The 19,626-nt window shown below is 42.8% G+C and overlaps 1 protein-coding gene across 1 annotated transcript in view; it reads left to right on the plus strand.

Moving 5' to 3' along the window:
- Nucleotides 1–19,626, plus strand: part of LOC135524102 (VPS10 domain-containing receptor SorCS1-like) — a 159,099-nt gene that overhangs the window by 106,324 nt on the left and 33,149 nt on the right. The window contains exons 5-11 of the mRNA XM_064951309.1: nt 4,570–4,643; nt 6,899–6,963; nt 7,939–8,057; nt 8,367–8,456; nt 12,353–12,532; nt 16,714–16,860; nt 18,084–18,186. Of these exons, the coding sequence (XP_064807381.1) occupies nt 4,570–4,643; nt 6,899–6,963; nt 7,939–8,057; nt 8,367–8,456; nt 12,353–12,532; nt 16,714–16,860; nt 18,084–18,186 (778 nt within the window). The remainder of the gene's footprint in view (nt 1–4,569; nt 4,644–6,898; nt 6,964–7,938; nt 8,058–8,366; nt 8,457–12,352; nt 12,533–16,713; nt 16,861–18,083; nt 18,187–19,626) is intronic.

A 19,626-nucleotide genomic window follows, 5' to 3' on the forward strand; every position in this document is an offset into this window, starting at 1 on the left:
GGGACAATTTTTTTCTGCCGGTGAGTGAGTGGCGTGACCATGGCGAGAGGCTATTGTCTGACTCATTACTCATATTCAGATATGACAAAGAGAGAGGGAGGAGGGGGAGAGAGGGAGAAGAGAGGGAGAAGAGAGGGAGAAGGAGGGAGAAAGAGCGATTAGACGAGTTAGAGACTCGATTGGTGTCGGTGGATGTAAACTGAAAGTTGTCCTGAAGGAAGCCCTGAACTTTCCAGAAAGCGAGAACCATTCACACAATGGGTTGATGATTGTTGACATGATGACACTAGACTGTGTAATATGTTTAAGTTCAACTGAGTGGCAAAGTCAAGTAGTCATAACTTACTCAAACTAATTTGCTCATACTTGAATAAATTAAGTTCTTGTGACTGAAACCAAAGCCATATATAGAGCCACATACTCCATATACAGTGCATTCAGAATGTATTCAGGCTCCACTTTTTCCACATTTTGTTACGTTACAGCCTTATTCTAAAATGGATTCAATAGTTATTTTTCCTCATCAATCTACACACAATACCCCATAATGACAAAGAAAAAACAGGTTTTTAGAAAAATTTGCAAATGTATTAAAAACCAAAACTGATATGACAATTAGTATTCAGACCCTTTACTCAGTACTTTGTTGAAGCTCCTTTGGCAGCGATTACAGCCTTGAATCTTCTTGGGTATGACACTACACGCTTGGCACACCTTTATTTGGGGAGTTTTTCCCATTTTTCTCTGTAGAATTTCTCAAACTCTGTCAGGTTGGATGGGGAGTTTGCTGCATATCTATTTTCAGGTCCAGAGATGTTTTATTGGGTTCAAGTCCGGGCTCTGGCTAGGCCACTCAAGGACATTCAGAGACTTTCCCGAAGCCACTCCTGCGTTGTCTTAGCTGTGTGCTTCGGGTTGTTGTCCCGTTGGGAGGTGAACCCTCGCCCCCAGTCTGTGGTCCTGAGCGCTCTGGAGCAGGATTTCATCAAGTCACTCTCTGTACTTTGCTCCGTTCATCTAGTTTCCCAGTCCCTCTACTGTGAAGCATGGTGGTGGCAGCATCATGCTGCCAGGATGTTTTTCATCTTTGTCATTGTGGGGTATTGTGTGTAGATTGATTGAGGGAAAAATGATTTGATCCATTTTAGAATAAGGCTGTAACCTAACAAAATGTGGAAAAAGGGGAAAGGTCTGAATGTTTCCAAATGCCCTGAATAGTGCCGTATACTCAACATACTTCATATATTTCATAGAGTCCTATAGATGGCCCTACATGAGGACTTTCTTTTGCAGTGTGGGGACTTTTGAGGACCAATACCTATGTCCCTTAAAAGGAAACTTCACAATTTTTCAACTTCATGAACATCACTTCCAGCACCACCCCAACATAGACATATGTGACAGTTGTTTATTTCCATGTTTGGTAGTAAAAAGAGATAGAGGAAGATACGTGTTTCCAATGATATCATCATTGTGCATCGTTTGATTTTGACCAATTGTGCGTAGGTATTGCCAACTAATTGCCTACTAATTCTCTACTAATTGGTTGATGATGTCCTTGGAAAGACTCATCTTTCTCCATTGTTTTTACTACAAAACATAGAAACGGGCCATTTTCACATATGTTAATGTTGGGGTGGTGCTGGAGATGGTGAATATGAGGTAGACTTCCTTTGAAGCTCCTCGTCCGTTAAATGTAGGCCCGGCATTCCTTCCAATAACTTTAGGAGAATGAAAAACCAACAAGAGGTGAACCCCGATAAACAGTCATATGCACTTTAACAAAGGCCAAACGTGTACTATATACCCTTAGACCGAGGGCTTGACTAATTCCTTTTCGCCATGACTCAGTGATTTGATCTCCCCATTTAAGCTCGATGAATCAGACAAACATGTAAACATTGTGCTTATAATTAATTGATATTGGAGTCTTAAGGGAATGCAGTGCATATTTGTATCGAATAAATGGTTATGGAATGGTTAATGAATAAATAATCATCTAATACATGAGACACCGTCTTGTGATGGTAATTGTCTGTGAATTACTGAGACAAGAGAGGAGGTAACTAGATATATTCCAGACCTGCGATATATAGCCATTTTGACCATCACCATTAATAAATGCCTAGCTTGCAGCCAGAGCCATTTGGGCCTAATGCTTCACATCTGATAAATAATAATACTCCTTTTTCCAGAGGAGATACTTATTGTACTTCGGGAGGTTTTCAGCTGTTGTTATAGGATGCACCTGGCCATGTGTATATATATATATGCTACACTCTATAGACCCTCACTTCTTTCTTCTCTCTCTCTCTCCCTCTCTCTCTCTCTCTCTCTCTCTCTCTCTCTCTCTCTCTCTCTCTAAATCTCAATCTTTCACTCTCCCCTCGTCTCCCTCCCTCCCGCCATCTCCTGCTCCCGTCTTTCCCATTCTCTTTATTTACTCTCTATGGTCCTTTGGAGCTATTCCTCCTTCCTCCTTGGCATTTCCTAGATTGGAGATCTGGCTCTCTAGCCAGTACTTATTTCAGTGTACAAATCTCTCTCACTCTCCCTCCTCTCCAACTTGCCTGTCTAAGTGCTAATACTGTATGTGTCTCAAAATGGCACCCTATTCCCTATATGAGGCACTACTTTTGACCAGATCCATATGGGGCCTGGTTAAAATTAGTGCACTAACTCGGGAATAGGGTGCAATTTGAGACAAAACCCCAGTGTGGGGGTTAGCTAATTAGTCAGTGATTTCCTGCCTCTCTACCCCTTCTTCTTGCATCTGTTTAATTCAACTCTGTTGCTTATGAAAGTCATAGCTCAGCTCAAATAGCATTTTTCACATTTTCCACTGCCATTAATTGACATAGAAATATATTGGCCATGTTCTGTGGCCAGAATAGCATATGCCTCATAGGCAGATATTGTGTAAGGCACAAATGGTATGGAAGCAACCGACTGTATAGTACATGCAGTACAGTACTGTAGATACATAGTAACGTGTTCAACCTGACCTGATCTAATGTTATGACATGGTTATGAAATGTTTAATGATGTTACGGATGGTAGTAGTATGTGTTGTGGACTGAAGACCCTAGTGGTTGGCCTTCACTGGTGTTCTTTGAAGACCATTGTGTAAAGACCTTGTTAAAGACCTTACATAATGGAACATCATTTCACAACAGTTCAAATGCCTGCAATTCAGCTTGGCTTTAATGGTGGTTCGGATCAGTTTAAGTAAACGTGATTATCAATTGAATAACGAGAATTGTCAAGGGGATTATTTGAATGAAAATGTGCTGATATTGAGGTCTGTTAACTGAGGCCTTGACTTCACCCTTCAGGAAAGAGTAAAAAACTACAATTTAAAAAAATAAACAAATATTAACAAACAGTATCACCATTCAGTCGGCCGTTAATAAATGACTGTTTACATGTTATGCTTGATCGCTCACGTTTAAAATGGAAAAAGTCCACAAACTAAAACAATTAAATAAAAGTCTCATGCCTCGTTGACTTCTCTGCTATAATCAGTAAACCAATACATCGTTTGGCTTAGCTGTCGCAGGTGTTTTTGTAAAAAAAATAATTAAAAAAACACATACAAACTTTCACAACTTTACCATTCTCACAAGGTTTGCGTCTCATTGGCTGGACAGCAGTAAACAGATTAAGCTCAAAAAACAACAAACAAAACAAAGCCCAATATTGACATTATTCATGGATAGTTCATAGTTCACAGTAACCAGAAAACATACTGACTCCAAATTATAGAGTGAAAAAAGAAGCAACCAAAAGGCATTTATTCCATGCTTATTCAGGATATTCAATTGTGCCATGCTTCCTTCCCCAAATAAGATTTCCTGTTTCTTGAAAGAATCCCCCCTTGGCTCAAACCATCTACCAATAGAGATTGCGATGCCTATGTGTGTGTGCGTGTGTGTGTGTGTGTGTACGAACCATCTCTGTAACCTACCGTAGTGCTGACTTGCGAAACAATGCTCACATTGAGATCACCGGCTGCGCTGCGGCTCCCCTGCTAGGCCCCCGCCACACACACACAAACACACACATCGCCCCCCCCCCGCTGATCTCTAGCCTTGTTAGGAGTATGCAGCCATATATCCAGTACAATGACACCCTCACCATACACAATCCCTTTTACAGCTTCATATTTAACCTGGGAATGTGTGTGAGGTTTTCACATGAAAAGAATGTGTGGAGAATTGACAGATCGTGTCCTCAGCTTCAGCCCTGTTCTGAGGCACATTTTTGTTGCTCTCTTGTGCCAAGTAGGTAACATAGCATCTCAAGAATGTAAATGAACTTGAGAGCAATTTTTCCTACGGAAGTAATTGCGTGATTGCATCATTTGTGAAGTGAGCAGGACTAATTGTATAACGAGTTGTGCTCATATTGTATCACATTGAGTGTAATGGGAAAATGCTAAACTATTTGAATTAAAGTAACTATATCTGGACTTAGGGTTTGCGTTGAATGATTATTTTACAGTATTCATTTAATCTGTCTTGTCTGTCTGAATACAGTATGTAAGTCCCACCGGCTTTCTCCCCACAGCTGTACAGCTCGGTGGAGTTTGGAAGGAGGTGGCAACTTGTCCATGAGAGGGTGGCCCCCAATCGATTCTACTGGTAAGCACAGCAACCTATAACCTTCTTCCTGTCTTCCCTAATGTCAAGACTAACTATACATTGAAATCCTTATTTGGTCTTTGGAAGCAGATATGCCAGAGTGAATCCTCTTCTTTGCGTTACATTATTGACGTGTCTGCGCCTGTGCTTTCTCAACATGAGATAGCAAGGTGATGGCGCTCCAAAGAGTTTCAGACTTCTAAAGAATGCATTAGGGCTTGTTTGTGAACTCACTGTGCTGAATGGTTCAGGATTTGGAATGCAGCTAACGATGTGGTCTTCGTTTGGTCGAGCGTGGCTAGTGGACACGGGAATGTGAACAGACCGAGTAGACAACACATGAGTGGAATTTTGGATGGGTTTTGTGGTTTCAGCCAGAACCTGTTGGAGCTCAGGAGGGGTCCTGTTCAATGTTATTCCGAAAGCAAGGTCATATCCAAGGTTTTGGAGTTACGTCTGGAATGTTAGTTTGAGGGAGTTAAATGGATTTGGATATGCATGAAATACCTTGTACAATTAATGCTGCAAATATTTATTTATTATCCTTTTTTATGAGCTTCTCCGTCATGGGATGCAGCAGTCCTTGATAATACTTGATAATGAGAGCATTGCAGTTTGCTTTGAATCTTCTGTTTGAACCATAAAGCCCAAGGTCTTTCGAAAGCATGACCTTACTTGACAGTGTCAGTCAAATCCACCCCATGAGAATGCTCTCGTCTTCTATCTATATTCTGCCGGGATTTGATCTTCCTTCTACTGTTTCGTTTCTTGTTCTCCTCCTCTGTTCTCCGTCTGTTCTACTTCGTAGCTGGTCCCACGTCTGCCAGACACGAACTGTCAAATCCAGTCATTTTTAACACAACTGGCTTAAATCGTTATAAAAAAAGAAGCTTTTGTTGAGTAAATTTGTGAGAAACTGTCAGTGGTAACAAGCTAGGCAGTTCTGGGAAGAGGATGCCTAGAGGGTTTGCTTCTGCACTCCTTGAGTGAATGCGGTTTATTTTTAGGACTGTGTGCACCCTGTTGATAAGGTTTTTGGGAAACTTCCTTTCTGAATCTGACCATTGTAGTTGAAAAGAAAAGGCACAGTCGTGAGCAGGATCTTGTTCTGGAGGCAGCTTTGCAGAGTGGTCGCGAGCACAGCCACAAATTCATAAAATCTGATTTTAAACCTAACCCTAATCTTAATCACACTGCTAACCCTGAAGCCTAACCCTAACATTAAATTAGACCAAAGAGCTAATACATTTTTACAATATAGCCAATTCTGACTTTGCAGCAGCAGAAGTCAAAATCAAGCAGAAATTGCTCAGTTCTGACTCGAGGACAGGACTCGTCCCAAAAAACGTCAACCTGCCGTGAGCAGATTTTCATCTAGAATCTGGATCACATCTATAGATCACATCTTCTCTGGATTTTTTTATGTGAGGCAAGAGCTCCATCTCATGACAATCCTTCTAATCATTTGTACCTGTTTAAACCACTTGTCTCAAGGAAAGACAACATCACAGCTAGTCACATGTCAAATCATTATTAGTGCCCCTTACATCTTCCCACATTGTAGATGCTGTAGATTCAAACTCACCACTAGTACAGTCTATGAGAATTGAAATAGGTGAGTGAGCTTAAATAATGGTTGTTCACCCTTAGTTTTTAAACTGAAGAGAGAATGAGGGAGAAAGGTAAATAGGTCAGTCTCCAGAGATTATGCGTTTTATCTAGGAAATCACCAATACTGCCAAAAAGTGCCATAATTAAGACCGGGGGGTGGGCTCTGTGCGTGATCTCATCTCCCTTTGTGTACTGTCTCATTTGCTCTATGAAGATATGTAATGATTTTTTTTTGTGCAGCTGCACTGTGTCTGCGGGCGTTCTGAGCAAGAAAATCAATTACCTTCCCTCTTGCTAATGTTAGGATGTGTTCTCCATCAATCTGTCAGGAAAGTAAGGGCAGTTTGGTATGGTTTGGCCTTGAACACGGAAACATCACACCCAACACCTGAGGTAGTTTTCCTTTTTACCTCAATGAACAACCTTTTGAGGTGTTCCTCAAGGTTATAGCCTGGGGCCCTTGAAGTTTCTGGCAATCGTTATTCTGGTTGTCATTTCCCCTCAGTGTTCTGAATTTATCTGACAAGCAATCTCAGGGATGAGAAGGTAAGTATATAAGCTCGGTAGCATCAGTGAAGTCCTTCTGTCCTTCCTTGCTAAAGAATAGTGATGTACATGAAAGAAATTTGTCTTCTCCCTCGCAGGTCGAAAACGGGTTTAGACAAAGAACCGGGCTTAATTCACCTGGAAACCATCATCTCTGAAGGACGTGAGTAATTCAATTTTCAGAATTCCTGCTCTGTTCCTCAATTTTCCGGTGTCTCTACTGTACTATGAGCCTTGAACTAAAGTGGAAAGGGATTGAGAGGGTATATAGGGCTACGGGCCACACGATTGAAGGCGCGGGAGACGCACAATGACGATTGAGAAAAGTAATGCATATATTAGAATGCCTTTAAAACCAGAGTGATCCCGATACTGAACATTCTGAATGTCAATGGAATGGATGGAAACACAATGGCCACCTGTCCGGTGTTTTGGCACGGACAGAATTCACTTGAATGGATCTACCTGATACAGTGACGCAATACGCACGATACAATACCAATTCACAATTTGTTTTTCTACTCTGTCATGAACATATTATATTTACCATATATCCTAACGTCAAAAGGTTGAGACAGATATGGAGGCAACACATGACATATACAACTCATAGTTAATCTACGCCAATGTTCTGGGGATACATCTCTCAAAACTTAAGGGGTATTCTTCCCAGCCCTCAACTAACTCAATAGACAAAAATAGAAGCTCCCTTCTAATCCCTGACAGAAAGCAAACAACCACCCTTTTGACCGGGGTGGCAGAATCACCCCCAGTTAGCAGCCGCCACAGATACAGACACCCTTGTGACAGCACAAGCTTTGCCCCAGTATGGCCATCACCATTGATCACGCGGCTCACTGTGTAAACCAGACAACATAGTTAGCTGAAGCCTAACACACAGGGACAGCCAGTCCCACACCTCGCTCCCCACCTCACACCGCAATAGAGGGGAAAGAAAGCAATTGGCCTCCCTGGTCCACCCTCCACTTTCCACTCGCTTTTCTCTCACCACTTTATTGACACAATTAATGTGAGACCACATGATGGAAGGCTAGCTCGCTGTGAAGGCTGCCTGTCACCCATTGGCTAATATGATCATTGGTTCAATGGCTGCGTTTCTTTCTCTCCATGTGTGCAGAGGCGCTGTACGTCACCTGCAAGCTGCAGAACTGCACCGAGGCCAATAAGGGCAAGCCGTTCCCTGGCTACATTGACCCCAATTCCCTTGTGGTGCAAGACGAGTATGTGTTTGTCCAGGTAGGTAATTGTACATATCTGACGTGAACCAGAACAGAGCTGTGTGTGTAAGAGAACATGTAGTAGGATTATCAGAAATGTTGAGATCATATCAGTATGTATATTGTGTGAATATGCCATTGGGATTGATGTGTTATACTGCTTGAATGTGAACGAACAACGGTATGTGTGTGAGAGAGAACATCCTATACTTTTATTGGAAATGTATTATAACAGATTATATTAATCAGGGCTTTAGTGTGTAGCATGTTTGATGGGTCATATATATCTTGAATGTGTTTTTTCATTCAATGGTTTCATGACCTGCAGGTGTCAACTGGTGGGCGTCCAATCTACTATGTGTCAGCCAAGCGGGAAGTCTTCACACCCATGAAGCTACCCAAGTACACCTTGCCTAAGGTATAACTCACAGACACACATGGTCATACAATGATTGATCAACATGCCAGGATAGAAGCAGAAGCAGGGAGACAGAGTAGGGAGAACAGAAGCAGGAAGACTGAGTAGAGGGAACAGAAGCAGGGAGAGTGAGTAGAGGGAACAGAAGCAGGAAGACTGAGTAGGGAGAACAGAAGCAGGAAGACTGAGTAGACAGAAGCAGGAAGACCGAGTAGGGAGAACAGAAGCAGGAAGACTGAGTAGACAGAAGCAGGAAGACTGAGTAGACAGAAGCAGGAAGACTGAGTAGGGAGAACAGAAGCAGGAAGACTGAGTAGGGAGAACAGAAGCAGGGAGACTGAGTAGACAGAAGCAGGAAGACTGAGTAGACAGAAGCAGGAAGACTGAGTAGAGGGAACAGAAGCAGGAAGACTGAGTAGAGGGAACAGAAGCAGGAAGACTGAGTAGACAGAAGCAGGAAGACTGAGTAGACAGAAGCAGGAAGACTGAGTAGGGAGAACAGAAGCAGGGAGACTGAGTAGACAGAAGCAGGAAGACTGAGTAGACAGAAGCAGGAAGACTGAGTAGAGGGAACAGAAGCAGGGAGACTGAGTAGAGGGAACAGAAGCAGGGAGACTGAGTAGAGGGAACAGAAGCAGGAAGACTGAGTAGACAGAAGCAGGAAGACTGAGTAGAGGGAACAGAAGCAGGAAGACTGAGTAGAGGGAACAGAAGCAGGAAGACTGAGTAGACAGAAGCAGGAAGACTGAGTAGGGAGAACAGAAGCAGGAAGACTGAGTAGACAGAAGCAGGAAGACTGAGTAGACAGAAGCAGGAAGACTGAGTAGGGAGAACAGAAGCAGGAAGACTGAGTAGACAGAAGCAGGAAGACTGAGTAGACAGAAGCAGGAAGACTGAGTAGGGAGAACAGAAGCAGGAAGACCGAGTAGGGAGAACAGAAGCAGGGAGACTGAGTAGGGAGAACAGAAGCAGGAAGACCGAGTAGGGAGAACAGAAGCAGGAAGACCGAGTAGGGAGAACAGAAGCAGGAAGACTGAGTAGGGAGAACAGAAGCAGGAAGACTGAGTAGGGAGAACAGAAGCAGGAAGACCGAGTAGGGAGAACAGAAGCAGGAAGACTGAGTAGGGAGAACAGAAGCAGGAAGACTGAGTAGAGGGAACAGAAGCAGGAAGACTGAGTAGAGGGAACAGAAGCAGGAAGACTGAGTAGGGAGAACAGAAGCAGGAAGACTGAGTAGAGGGAACAGAAGCAGGAAGACTGAGTAGAGGGAACAGAAGCAGGAAGACTGAGTAGAGGGAACAGAAGCAGGAAGACTGAGTAGGGAGAACAGAAGCAGGAAGACTGAGTAGGGAGAACAGAAGCAGGAAGACTGAGTAGGGAGAACAGAAGCAGGAAGACCGAGTAGGGAGAACAGAAGCAGGAAGACTGAGTAGAGGGAACAGAAGCAGGAAGACTGAGTAGAGGGAACAGAAGCAGGAAGACCGAGTAGGGAGAACAGAAGCAGGAAGACTGAGTAGGGAGAACAGAAGCAGGAAGACTGAGTAGACAGAAGCAGGAAGACTGAGTAGGGAGAACAGAAGCAGGAAGACCGAGTAGGGAGAACAGAAGCAGGAAGACTGAGTAGGGAGAACAGAAGCAGGAAGACTGAGTAGACAGAAGCAGGAAGACTGAGTAGGGAGAACAGAAGCAGGAAGACTGAGTAGACAGAAGCAGGAAGACTGAGTAGAGGGAACAGAAGCAGGAAGACTGAGTAGAGGGAACAGAAGCAGGAAGACTGAGTAGGGAGAACAGAAGCAGGAAGACTGAGTAGGGAGAACAGAAGCAGGAAGACTGAGTAGACAGAAGCAGGAAGACTGAGTAGGGAGAACAGAAGCAGGAAGACTGAGTAGAGAGAACAGAAGCAGGAAGACAGAGTAGAGAGAACAGAAGCAGGAAGACAGAGTAGAGAGAACAGAAGCAGGAAGACAGAGTAGAGAGAACAGAAGTGTCTAGGGCTCATGCCGGAAACAATCAGTGATCCCTGCTGCAGGAGGAAGTTTTTGGTTCCGGAAGGGATAGTGTTACCTACTCGACCAGACTCCGGTCCAGTGGATATATATCTTTGTTTCAACCTACCTTAAATGCATCAAAAGAATAATCTCTATGGGAATTCAAACCTAAGCCATCATGAGACCAATACTGGAAACATCACAGGTAGCTTTCTATCTAGCATCTCTTTGTTATTTATGAGTGAACTGAGGCCAAAACCAACTGCCGTTGTTTCTGGCATTGTTATTCAATGCAGCTATATGCTTGTGGTCCCCTTTGTGGCCTTCCCACCTCTCCATTGACAATTAAACATGTTTTATTCAATCAAGCCATGGGCCATCCTAGCCTCTTTCTCTCTCTCTCACACACACACTCTCTCACTCACTCTCTCTCTCTCTCTCTCTCTCTACAGACTGAGGTGTGCAGGCGCAGTCAGAGGTAGATGAAATTCACTAGTGAGAACAGCTTGTGTCCCTCTGTGTTAGTGCGGGCCGACAAGCACGCAATTGAAGTTAATAAGTGTAATATCCTCCTCGCTGGAGTTACGTTGGTGAGAATGAGGTCGGATACTGATTTAGTCTTATGATTAAACCCAGCGGGGGTGGGATGAGTAAATTGGGTAGACGGAGGTTCTCGAAAGGCCACTGTAATACACAAGTTGACATATTATTATTATTAACAGGCGTTGATTGTGGGTACATGGAATGTCAATTTTTAAGGTTGATCAAGGGAGATGTTAGATTCGATTGTAATTGTGATTATGTGCTGGATGAGTTAGAATGCATTCTAAATAAACTATCATCTCCATTGGGGAACTACAGTAGTTAGAGATAGTACCAAATCAACATTTTATTTAATCAGATCACTTCCATTGTACTATACTTCTGAAGCAGTAGATTGATTTTCTGTTACCTTACTGGTGAAAAGGAGGGGGAAGCTATACATTTTGAGAGTTACATACTGCATCACCTCTGTTAATTTGATAATTACATGGGGATTTTGAAATTGGAGGTGTGAGTTTGAGTTTGTGTTGCTTGATACTCTCTTCATCAGGTTGTTCATTCCAGTGTAATTTCACTGTAATTACTATTGTGTAATTATTATATTGTGTAAGTGAAATTACAGTTGGCCTTCATGTCATTAATTAAATCTGATTGTTTCACCAATGCAATCTATTTGAAATGGTTAGCTACCAACTAATGATTGAATTGTAATCAAACAAAATCGCTGTAAAAATGATTAATTTAAATGTTCATTAAAATGTTCAAATAACTTAGTGCACCAAACATTGAGTTGCCCTCAGAACAGCCTCAATTCGTCGGGGCATGGACTCTACAGCGTGTCAAAAGCGTTCCACAGGGATACCGGCCCATGTTGACTCCAATGATTCCCACAGTTGTGTCAAGTTGGCTGGATATCCTTTGGATGGTGGACCATTCGTGATACACACAGGAAACTGTCGATCGTGAAAAACTCAGCAGCGTTGGAGTTCTTGACACAAACCGGTGCGGCTGGCACCTACTACCATACCCCATTCAAAGGCACAAATCTTCTGTTTTGCTCATTCACACTCTGAATGGCAAGAATACACAATACTTGTCTCAAAGCTTAAAGATCATTTTGTAACATGTCTCCTCCCCTTCCTCTACACTGATTGAAGTGGATTTAACAAGTGACCTCAATAAGGGATCATAGTTTTCACCTGGTCAGTCTATGTCATGGAAATGTCCTGATGTTTTGTATACTCAGTGTATATTAGTGTGTAATTAATTACAGCTCACAAATGTATGTATTTGTTCCAATTACATGATAAAGTAGATATGCAACTTCATGTCAAATGTAACCCGCTGACATTCTTTCTCTGCTAGGATCTGCATGTGATCAGTACGGATGAGAACCGGGTGGTTGCGGCGGTGCAGGAGTGGAACCAGAACGACACCTACAACCTGTACGTGTCAGAGACTGGAGGGGTCTTCTACACCCTGGCCCTGGAGAACGTAGTCAGCAGCATGGGGCACGAGGGCAATGTCATGATAGACCTGTATGAGGTAAATACAAAACATTACGGTAGACCTGTATTAGGTAAATATACAACGTCATGGTAGACCTGTATGAGGTAAATATAAAACATCATGGTAGACCTGTACGAGGTAAATATACAACGACATGGTAGACCTGTATGAGGTAAATACAAAACATTACGGTAGACCTGTATTAGGTAAATATACAACATCATGGTAGACCTGTATGAGGTAAATATACAACGTCATGATATACCTGTATGAACTAAATATACAACGTCATGATAGACCTGTATGAGGTAAATACTGTATACAAGTCATGATAGACCTGTATGAGGTAAATATACAACGTCATGATAGACCTCCTGTACATGTACAAAGTAAATATACTGGAGATAAGGTAGATGTACCTGTATGTGTGCCTGAGGCTGGTCTAGTGGGTAACACTGCTGCCTGGCTCCACGGCTTCTCTGAATCCTTCTGTCTCTCTGCTCATCTCTACCTATCTCTGTCTCAATAAAATACAAAATACTGTGAATAATATAAATATATATATATATATATATATATAACTCAGCAAAAAAAGAAACTTCCCTTTTTCAGGACCCTGTCTTTCAAAGATAATTTGTAAAAATCCAAATAAATTCACAGATCATCATTGTAAAGTGTTTAAACACTGTTTCCCATGAACCATAAACAATTAATGAACATGCACCTGTGGAACGGTCGTTAAGACACTAACAGCTTACAGACGGTAGGCAATTAAGGTCACAGTTCTGAAAAGAGGCCTTTCTACTGATTCTGAAAAACACCAAAAGAAAGATATCCAGGGTCCCTGCTCATCTGCATGAACGTGCCTTAGGCATGCTGCAAGGAGGCATGAGGACTGCAGCTATGGCCAGGGCAACAAATTGCAATGTCCGTACTGTGAGACGCCTAAGACAGCGCTACAGGGAGACAGGACGGACAGATGATCATCCTCACAGTGGCAGACCACGTGTAACAACACCTGCACAGGATCGATACATCCATACATCACACCTGCAGGACAGGTACAGGATGGCAACAACAACTGCCCGAGTTACACCAGGAACGCACAATCCCTCCATCAGTGCTCAAACTGTCCGCAATAGGCTGATAGAGGCTGGACTGAGGGCTTGTAGGCTTGTTGTAAAGGCAGGTCCTCAGCAGACATCACCGGCAACAACGTCGCCTATGGGCACAACCCCACCATCGCTGGACCAGTCAGGACTGGCAAAAAGTGCTCTTCACTGATGAGTCGCGGTTTTGTCTCACGAGGGGTGATGGTCGGATTTGCGTTTATCGTCGAAGGGATGAGCGTTACACCGAGGCCTGTACTCTGGAGTGGGATCGATTTGGAGGTGGAGGGTCCGTCATGGTCTGGGGTGGTGTGTCACAGCATCATTGGACTGAGCTTGTTGTCATTGCAGGCAATCTCAACGCTGTGCTTTACACCAGACTGTTACTTTTGATTTTGACTCCCCCTTTGTTCAGGGACACTTTATTAAATTTCTGTTAGTCACATGTCTGTGGAACTTGTTCAGTTTATGTCTCAGTTGTTGAATCTTGTTATGTTGCTTCGTCAGAAGCATTTCAAGGTCCTGAAGTGGCCTAGCCAGTCTCCAGATCTCAACCCCATAGAAAATCTTTGGAGGGAGTTGAAAGTCCATGTTGCCCAGCAACAGCCCCAAAACATCACTGCTCTAGAGGAGATCTGCATGGAGGAATGGGCCAAAATACAAGCAACAGTGTGTGAAAATCTTGTGAAGACGTTTGACCTCTGTCATTGCCAACAAAGGGTATATAACAAAGTATTGAGATAAACTTTTGTTATTGACCAAATACTTATTTTCCACCATAATTTGCAAATAAATTCATTCAAAATCCTACAATGTGATTTTCTGGATTTATTTTCCTCATTTTGTCATCTGTCATAGTTGAAGTGTACCTATGATGAACATTACAGGCCTCTCTCATTTCTTTAAGTGGGAGAACTTGCACAATTGGTGGCTGACTAAGAACTTTTTTGCCCCACTGTATGTATGTATGTATGTATGTATGTATGTATGTATGTATGTATGTATGTATGTATGTATGTATGTATGTATGTATGTATGTATGTATGTATGTATGTATGTATGTATGTATACAGTGAATATACTGTAAACAAGGCAGTAGTGTGGTGAACGAAAATGCTTAATGCCATGATTGATCTGTAAATACACTGGAGAAATGGTTAATACACATACAGGTTCCCAATGCACAAGGGTGGCATGTAATGTTAGAAACAGAGGTGGTTTGCGCTAGAGTGTAACCTTGAGATACCAATTGCCTTCATCTTTCCTGAGACCGGAAATGAATTGTTGCCTCTGGAGCTAGGCTCTGGAACACCTATACCATATACTCTAGTGGTATAGTAACTAGGCCCAGGCCTATAGTAGGCTTTGAAGTGTGGCGTCCCTGTGGGGCCATGATATCGAATGCAGCCAGAGTTGGCAGAAGTACAAACTATACAGTTTCAAGGTGTTCGACCCCCAAGCACTTTGATGTATTGAATGATTTCCAATCACACAGTTGACAGATGGAATGAATATATCACTGATAATAACCATCAAACATAGCCTCGTTTAAATGCAATCTTCCCAAATAGACCTATTCTTTCTCTATATTACCTACTCCAGTAATATTAGATTATATTGACTAGCGATCAATGTGGGAGAGTTTAAGAACCAGGAGGTGTAGAGAATCAAGTAATCTCCTGTCACTTTTGGAAGTAAACCGAGTTGCTGTTCCATTTTCAAAGGCGCTTTGGAATGAACACAGAAGCAGTTTCAAACTGCTGACGCGCACATTCTTTTCTTTGATGAATAACTGCAGACATTAGCTAACATACCTGATTCAAACGTGGGGCCCGCTGTACACCAGATTGCCAGGGAAGAAAATATCAGCTCCATCGAAAATTAAATAATTAAGCTGTTGATGATATACCAGCCGCGTCTAAGCCCCTCATTTGGCCTTGAGATCGGCGATAGAATCAAATCCAGTCCCTTGATTGGGGTCGGGGACCCGAAACACAGCATATGCTAAAATCTGAGCTCCAGGCGAGACTGAAGTATCTGTCAATTATTGACGAGAAGGGAATGCTTGGCAGATGCATGTGAGGACTTCAACTCAATTTCATATTCAGAGTTATTTCCCAAGCCCCCAAGTCAGATTAACTTAGGACACACATATCTTACTACAGACAGAGAGTCTAGTCTAGACGATAAATCGCTTCTTACTTATTTTGTAATAAATGGCTTTTAGCGAGATGTTATCACACTTTTACGGTTATAGGATGTGTGTGTGTATCGCCAGAGGGGATCTACTGTAATATGCATCATAATATATTGTGCTCTGCTTAATGCAGAAGATATGATTGTGATACAGATGTCAGATCTTAATTTGTTCTCTCTTTTGTTGCTGAGAATTTTCCTGCACTGCAGAAAATGCAGATGAGCTTTGTGATTTGCATAAATTAACTGAAATCCCGCACTAACACACGGTTATGTAGCCCACTTTTTGCCAGCTAATAGCCTAACCACCGATCAAGCAACATTATGGACTAAACGTTAAAATCCTGTGGCTGCAGGAATATTTTGCCTTAACAATATAGGTCTAATTAAGATCCTACATCTGTATCACAATCATAACTCTTGCATTAAGCAGAGCACAATATATTATGATGCTTATTACAGTAGATCCCCTCTGGCGATACACACACACATCCTATAACCATAAAAACGTGATAACATCTCGCTAAACACCATATAATATATGTTTGTATTAAGTAAGACGGGATTTATCGTCTAGACTCTATGAAAATGCGTAATATTAGTCAGGTATTTTTATCTCTCATCCATTATCTTGATGAGACAGCCTGGTCTCGTACTTTGTTCATAACAAACTTACATTTTGCACTTCTTACGTTAATAAAATACATTTTTTTAATACATAAGATCACTTTTAGTTGAGAACAATGTGTCTGACCATTTCCCTAGAAATAGGTCTAGAACCTTCCTTGAAGTAACCACACATTATTAGACCAGCGTTCAATTTGGGGCTGATAGCAGGATCTAATAGAAGTATTACATCTTTACTTCTTTTAGGAGTATTGCATCATGTTTTCCCTGATCTCTATCTCCTAGGTGGCAGGTATAAAAGGGATGTTCCTCGCCAACAAGATGACGGACAGCGTGGTGAAGACCTACATCACCTACAACAGAGGGAGAGACTGGAGGCTCCTGCAGGCTCCCACTGCTGACCTGAGGGGCAACAGCATCCGCTGTGAACTAGTGAGGACACACACACACACACCACACAAACAGATGCACGCACGTACCAAACACACATGTATACACACACACACACACACACACACACACACACACACACACACACACACACACACACACACACACACACACACACACACACACACACACACACACACACACACACACACACACACACACACACACGTCATAACACTGTTGGACTTGTCAATGGGGCCTTGTCAGAAGTTGACTGAGCCGGGCCGTTGCCGCGGTGCTGAGGTGGTGAGCGAAGGGGGATGGAGCTCTGAAAGAGCACTGCTCGTCAAAGCTGAGCGCTCCGGAGGTTGTGCAGCGTAGGAAGCTAGCGGAGCTGAAAGGTCAGCCATTTTGATTTTGATCCAGTCCAATAAACTGATCTCACGTTTAGAGCTGGAGATGTGTCAGAAAGAGAGAGACAAACTATGCCTTTCTTTTCTTTGTTTCTCCACAAACTTGGGTGTTGATTGTTCATGCTAGCAAATAGCTACTTTCAAGTAGTTCCAAAGTTGAGACGTGTGCTGTATTGTTTGTGGATATCAACTCTATTCAGGGTATTTCTCATAGTTAAGTGTGCTGGCCGTCTAAAAGGCTCAAAGTAACACAGATTTGCTTTAATTGTCAGCTTTATTACCGTGTGTATTATAGATACAGTTCCCAGTCAGCCAAGGGGTAGAGCATAGCCACTTTTTAGCTTCCTTAATACACCCCAAAATAATTACCCTTTGATAAAGTAATTAGTGATTCAATAGCGCACCTCGCCTTCACCCAGTATTATGCAGTCGTTTGTCAGAAAATGTCAGCCTTTTAATAAACCTCTAAACACAACACACACACACACAACACATACGCTCGCACTACTGGCATTTGCAGTGTCCTAATGAGAATTGTGTAGCTAAAGGTTATTCCAATCAAAACTAATGGTCGAAGGAGCCAATGGGGAGTAGTGTTTGTGTGAGGATTTATGATGAGGGGGGGGGTGGATGTGCAAATGCGTGCGTGTGTTTCTGTGTGTGTGTGTGTGTGTGTGTGTGTGCGTGGATTCATGTGTGTGTCAATAAATCCTACCTCGATGGCCATTTGCTTGAGGGCCTTCTCTAATGGGTGTTTGTGTTGACATACAGTTAAGTCTATTCTGGTGACAGATCTTCCCCTTCCTTTGTTAAAGAGTCAGGCTAACTGTTCTGTTTGTCCTTCCTCCCCAGCCATACTGTTCCCTACACCTCCACCTACATGTGTCGGCCAACCCCTACACGTCGGGGAATATCGAGAGCAAGGACTCTGCCCCGGGGATCATTGTGGCCTCAGGTAGGTGAACATGGGATTTTATTTAAAGTGGCAGTGTGGATTTGTAAAGTTACATTTACTGTGTACATCTTGTGAAGCTCAGATACTTGAGGGGTTTCTTTGACTTTATGAGTTGAGTTTAGACAATTTGCATACTTTCTCGTTCCGGGATGAACATATAGGCCTGTATTAAAGTTTTCAAACACTGGCAGTTATACAATTTAGGGGCTTAATTTATGTTGCAAATATATCCGGATTTAAATGATGTACTCAGCCCAAAGCATTTCCTGAAAAGTTTCTGATCCAGCATACTTTAGGACGGCCATGCATAATATTTGTTGTTGGCCCATACTGACGTCCCCGCGCTGTCACCACTGTGCGTTGTATACAGATGGATTTACTAGCTAAGTGCCACACTTGGGAATTCTAGAGTGGGACAGCATCTTCAGAGTGCCTGCTGTTCCTCTTAAGTGCCTTTTCTTATTCTCCTCCAGTCACTGCCTGACTAGCGCCCTTCTATTGTCTTTTATATTGTGCTGTATGTAACTGTTGACTCTTCGTGACAGACTGCTTATCACTGGCTATACATGGGCCTTTCAGTCAGATATGACAGTCTCCCATTTACACATGAGCAGAGACTAAATATATGGTTTCGTAATGGTAAAATACCACCTTTGCCACCCAACTGAACATGCTTCTATTTCAGGGAAGTTAGGAACCAATATACACAGGCAGTTAGGAAAGCTAAGGCTAGTCTTTTCAAACAGTAATTTGCATCCTGTAGCACAAACTCAAAAACGTTCTGGGGCACTGTAAAGTCCAAGGAGAATAAGAGCACCTCCTCCCAGCTGCCCACTGAACTGATGCTAGGAAGCATTGTCACCACTGATAAATCAACTACTATTGAGAATTTCTAAAAGCATTTTTCTACGTCTGGCCATGCTTTCCACCTGGCTACCCCGACCCCGGTCGACTGCCCTGCACCCCCCACAGCCAATCTCCCAAGCCTCCCCATTTCTCCTTCACCCAAATCCAGATAGCCGATGTTCTGAAAGAGCTGAAAAATCTGAACCCCTACAAATCAGCCGCGCTAGACAATCTGAACCTTCTCTTTCTAAAATGATCTGCCCAAATTGTTGCAACCCCTCTGGCTAGTCTGTTCAACCTCTCTTTCGTATCATCTGAGATTCCCAAAGATTGGAAAGCTGCCACGATCATCCCCCTCTTCAAAGGGGGAGACACTCTAGACCCAAACTGCTATAGACCTATATCTATCCTACCCTGCCTTTCTAAAGTCTTCGAAAGCCAAGTTAACATTTCAAATCCCAACGTACCTTCCCCGCTATGCAATCTGGTTTCAGAGCTGGTCATCGGTGCACCTCAGCCACACTCAAGGTCCTAAACTATACCATAACCGCCATCAATAAGAAACATTACTGTGCAGCTGCATTCATCGACCTG

The sequence above is a fragment of the Oncorhynchus masou genome, chromosome 4, assembly GCF_036934945.1.
Source record: "Oncorhynchus masou masou isolate Uvic2021 chromosome 4, UVic_Omas_1.1, whole genome shotgun sequence".
Lineage (NCBI taxonomy): Eukaryota > Metazoa > Chordata > Actinopteri > Salmoniformes > Salmonidae > Oncorhynchus > Oncorhynchus masou.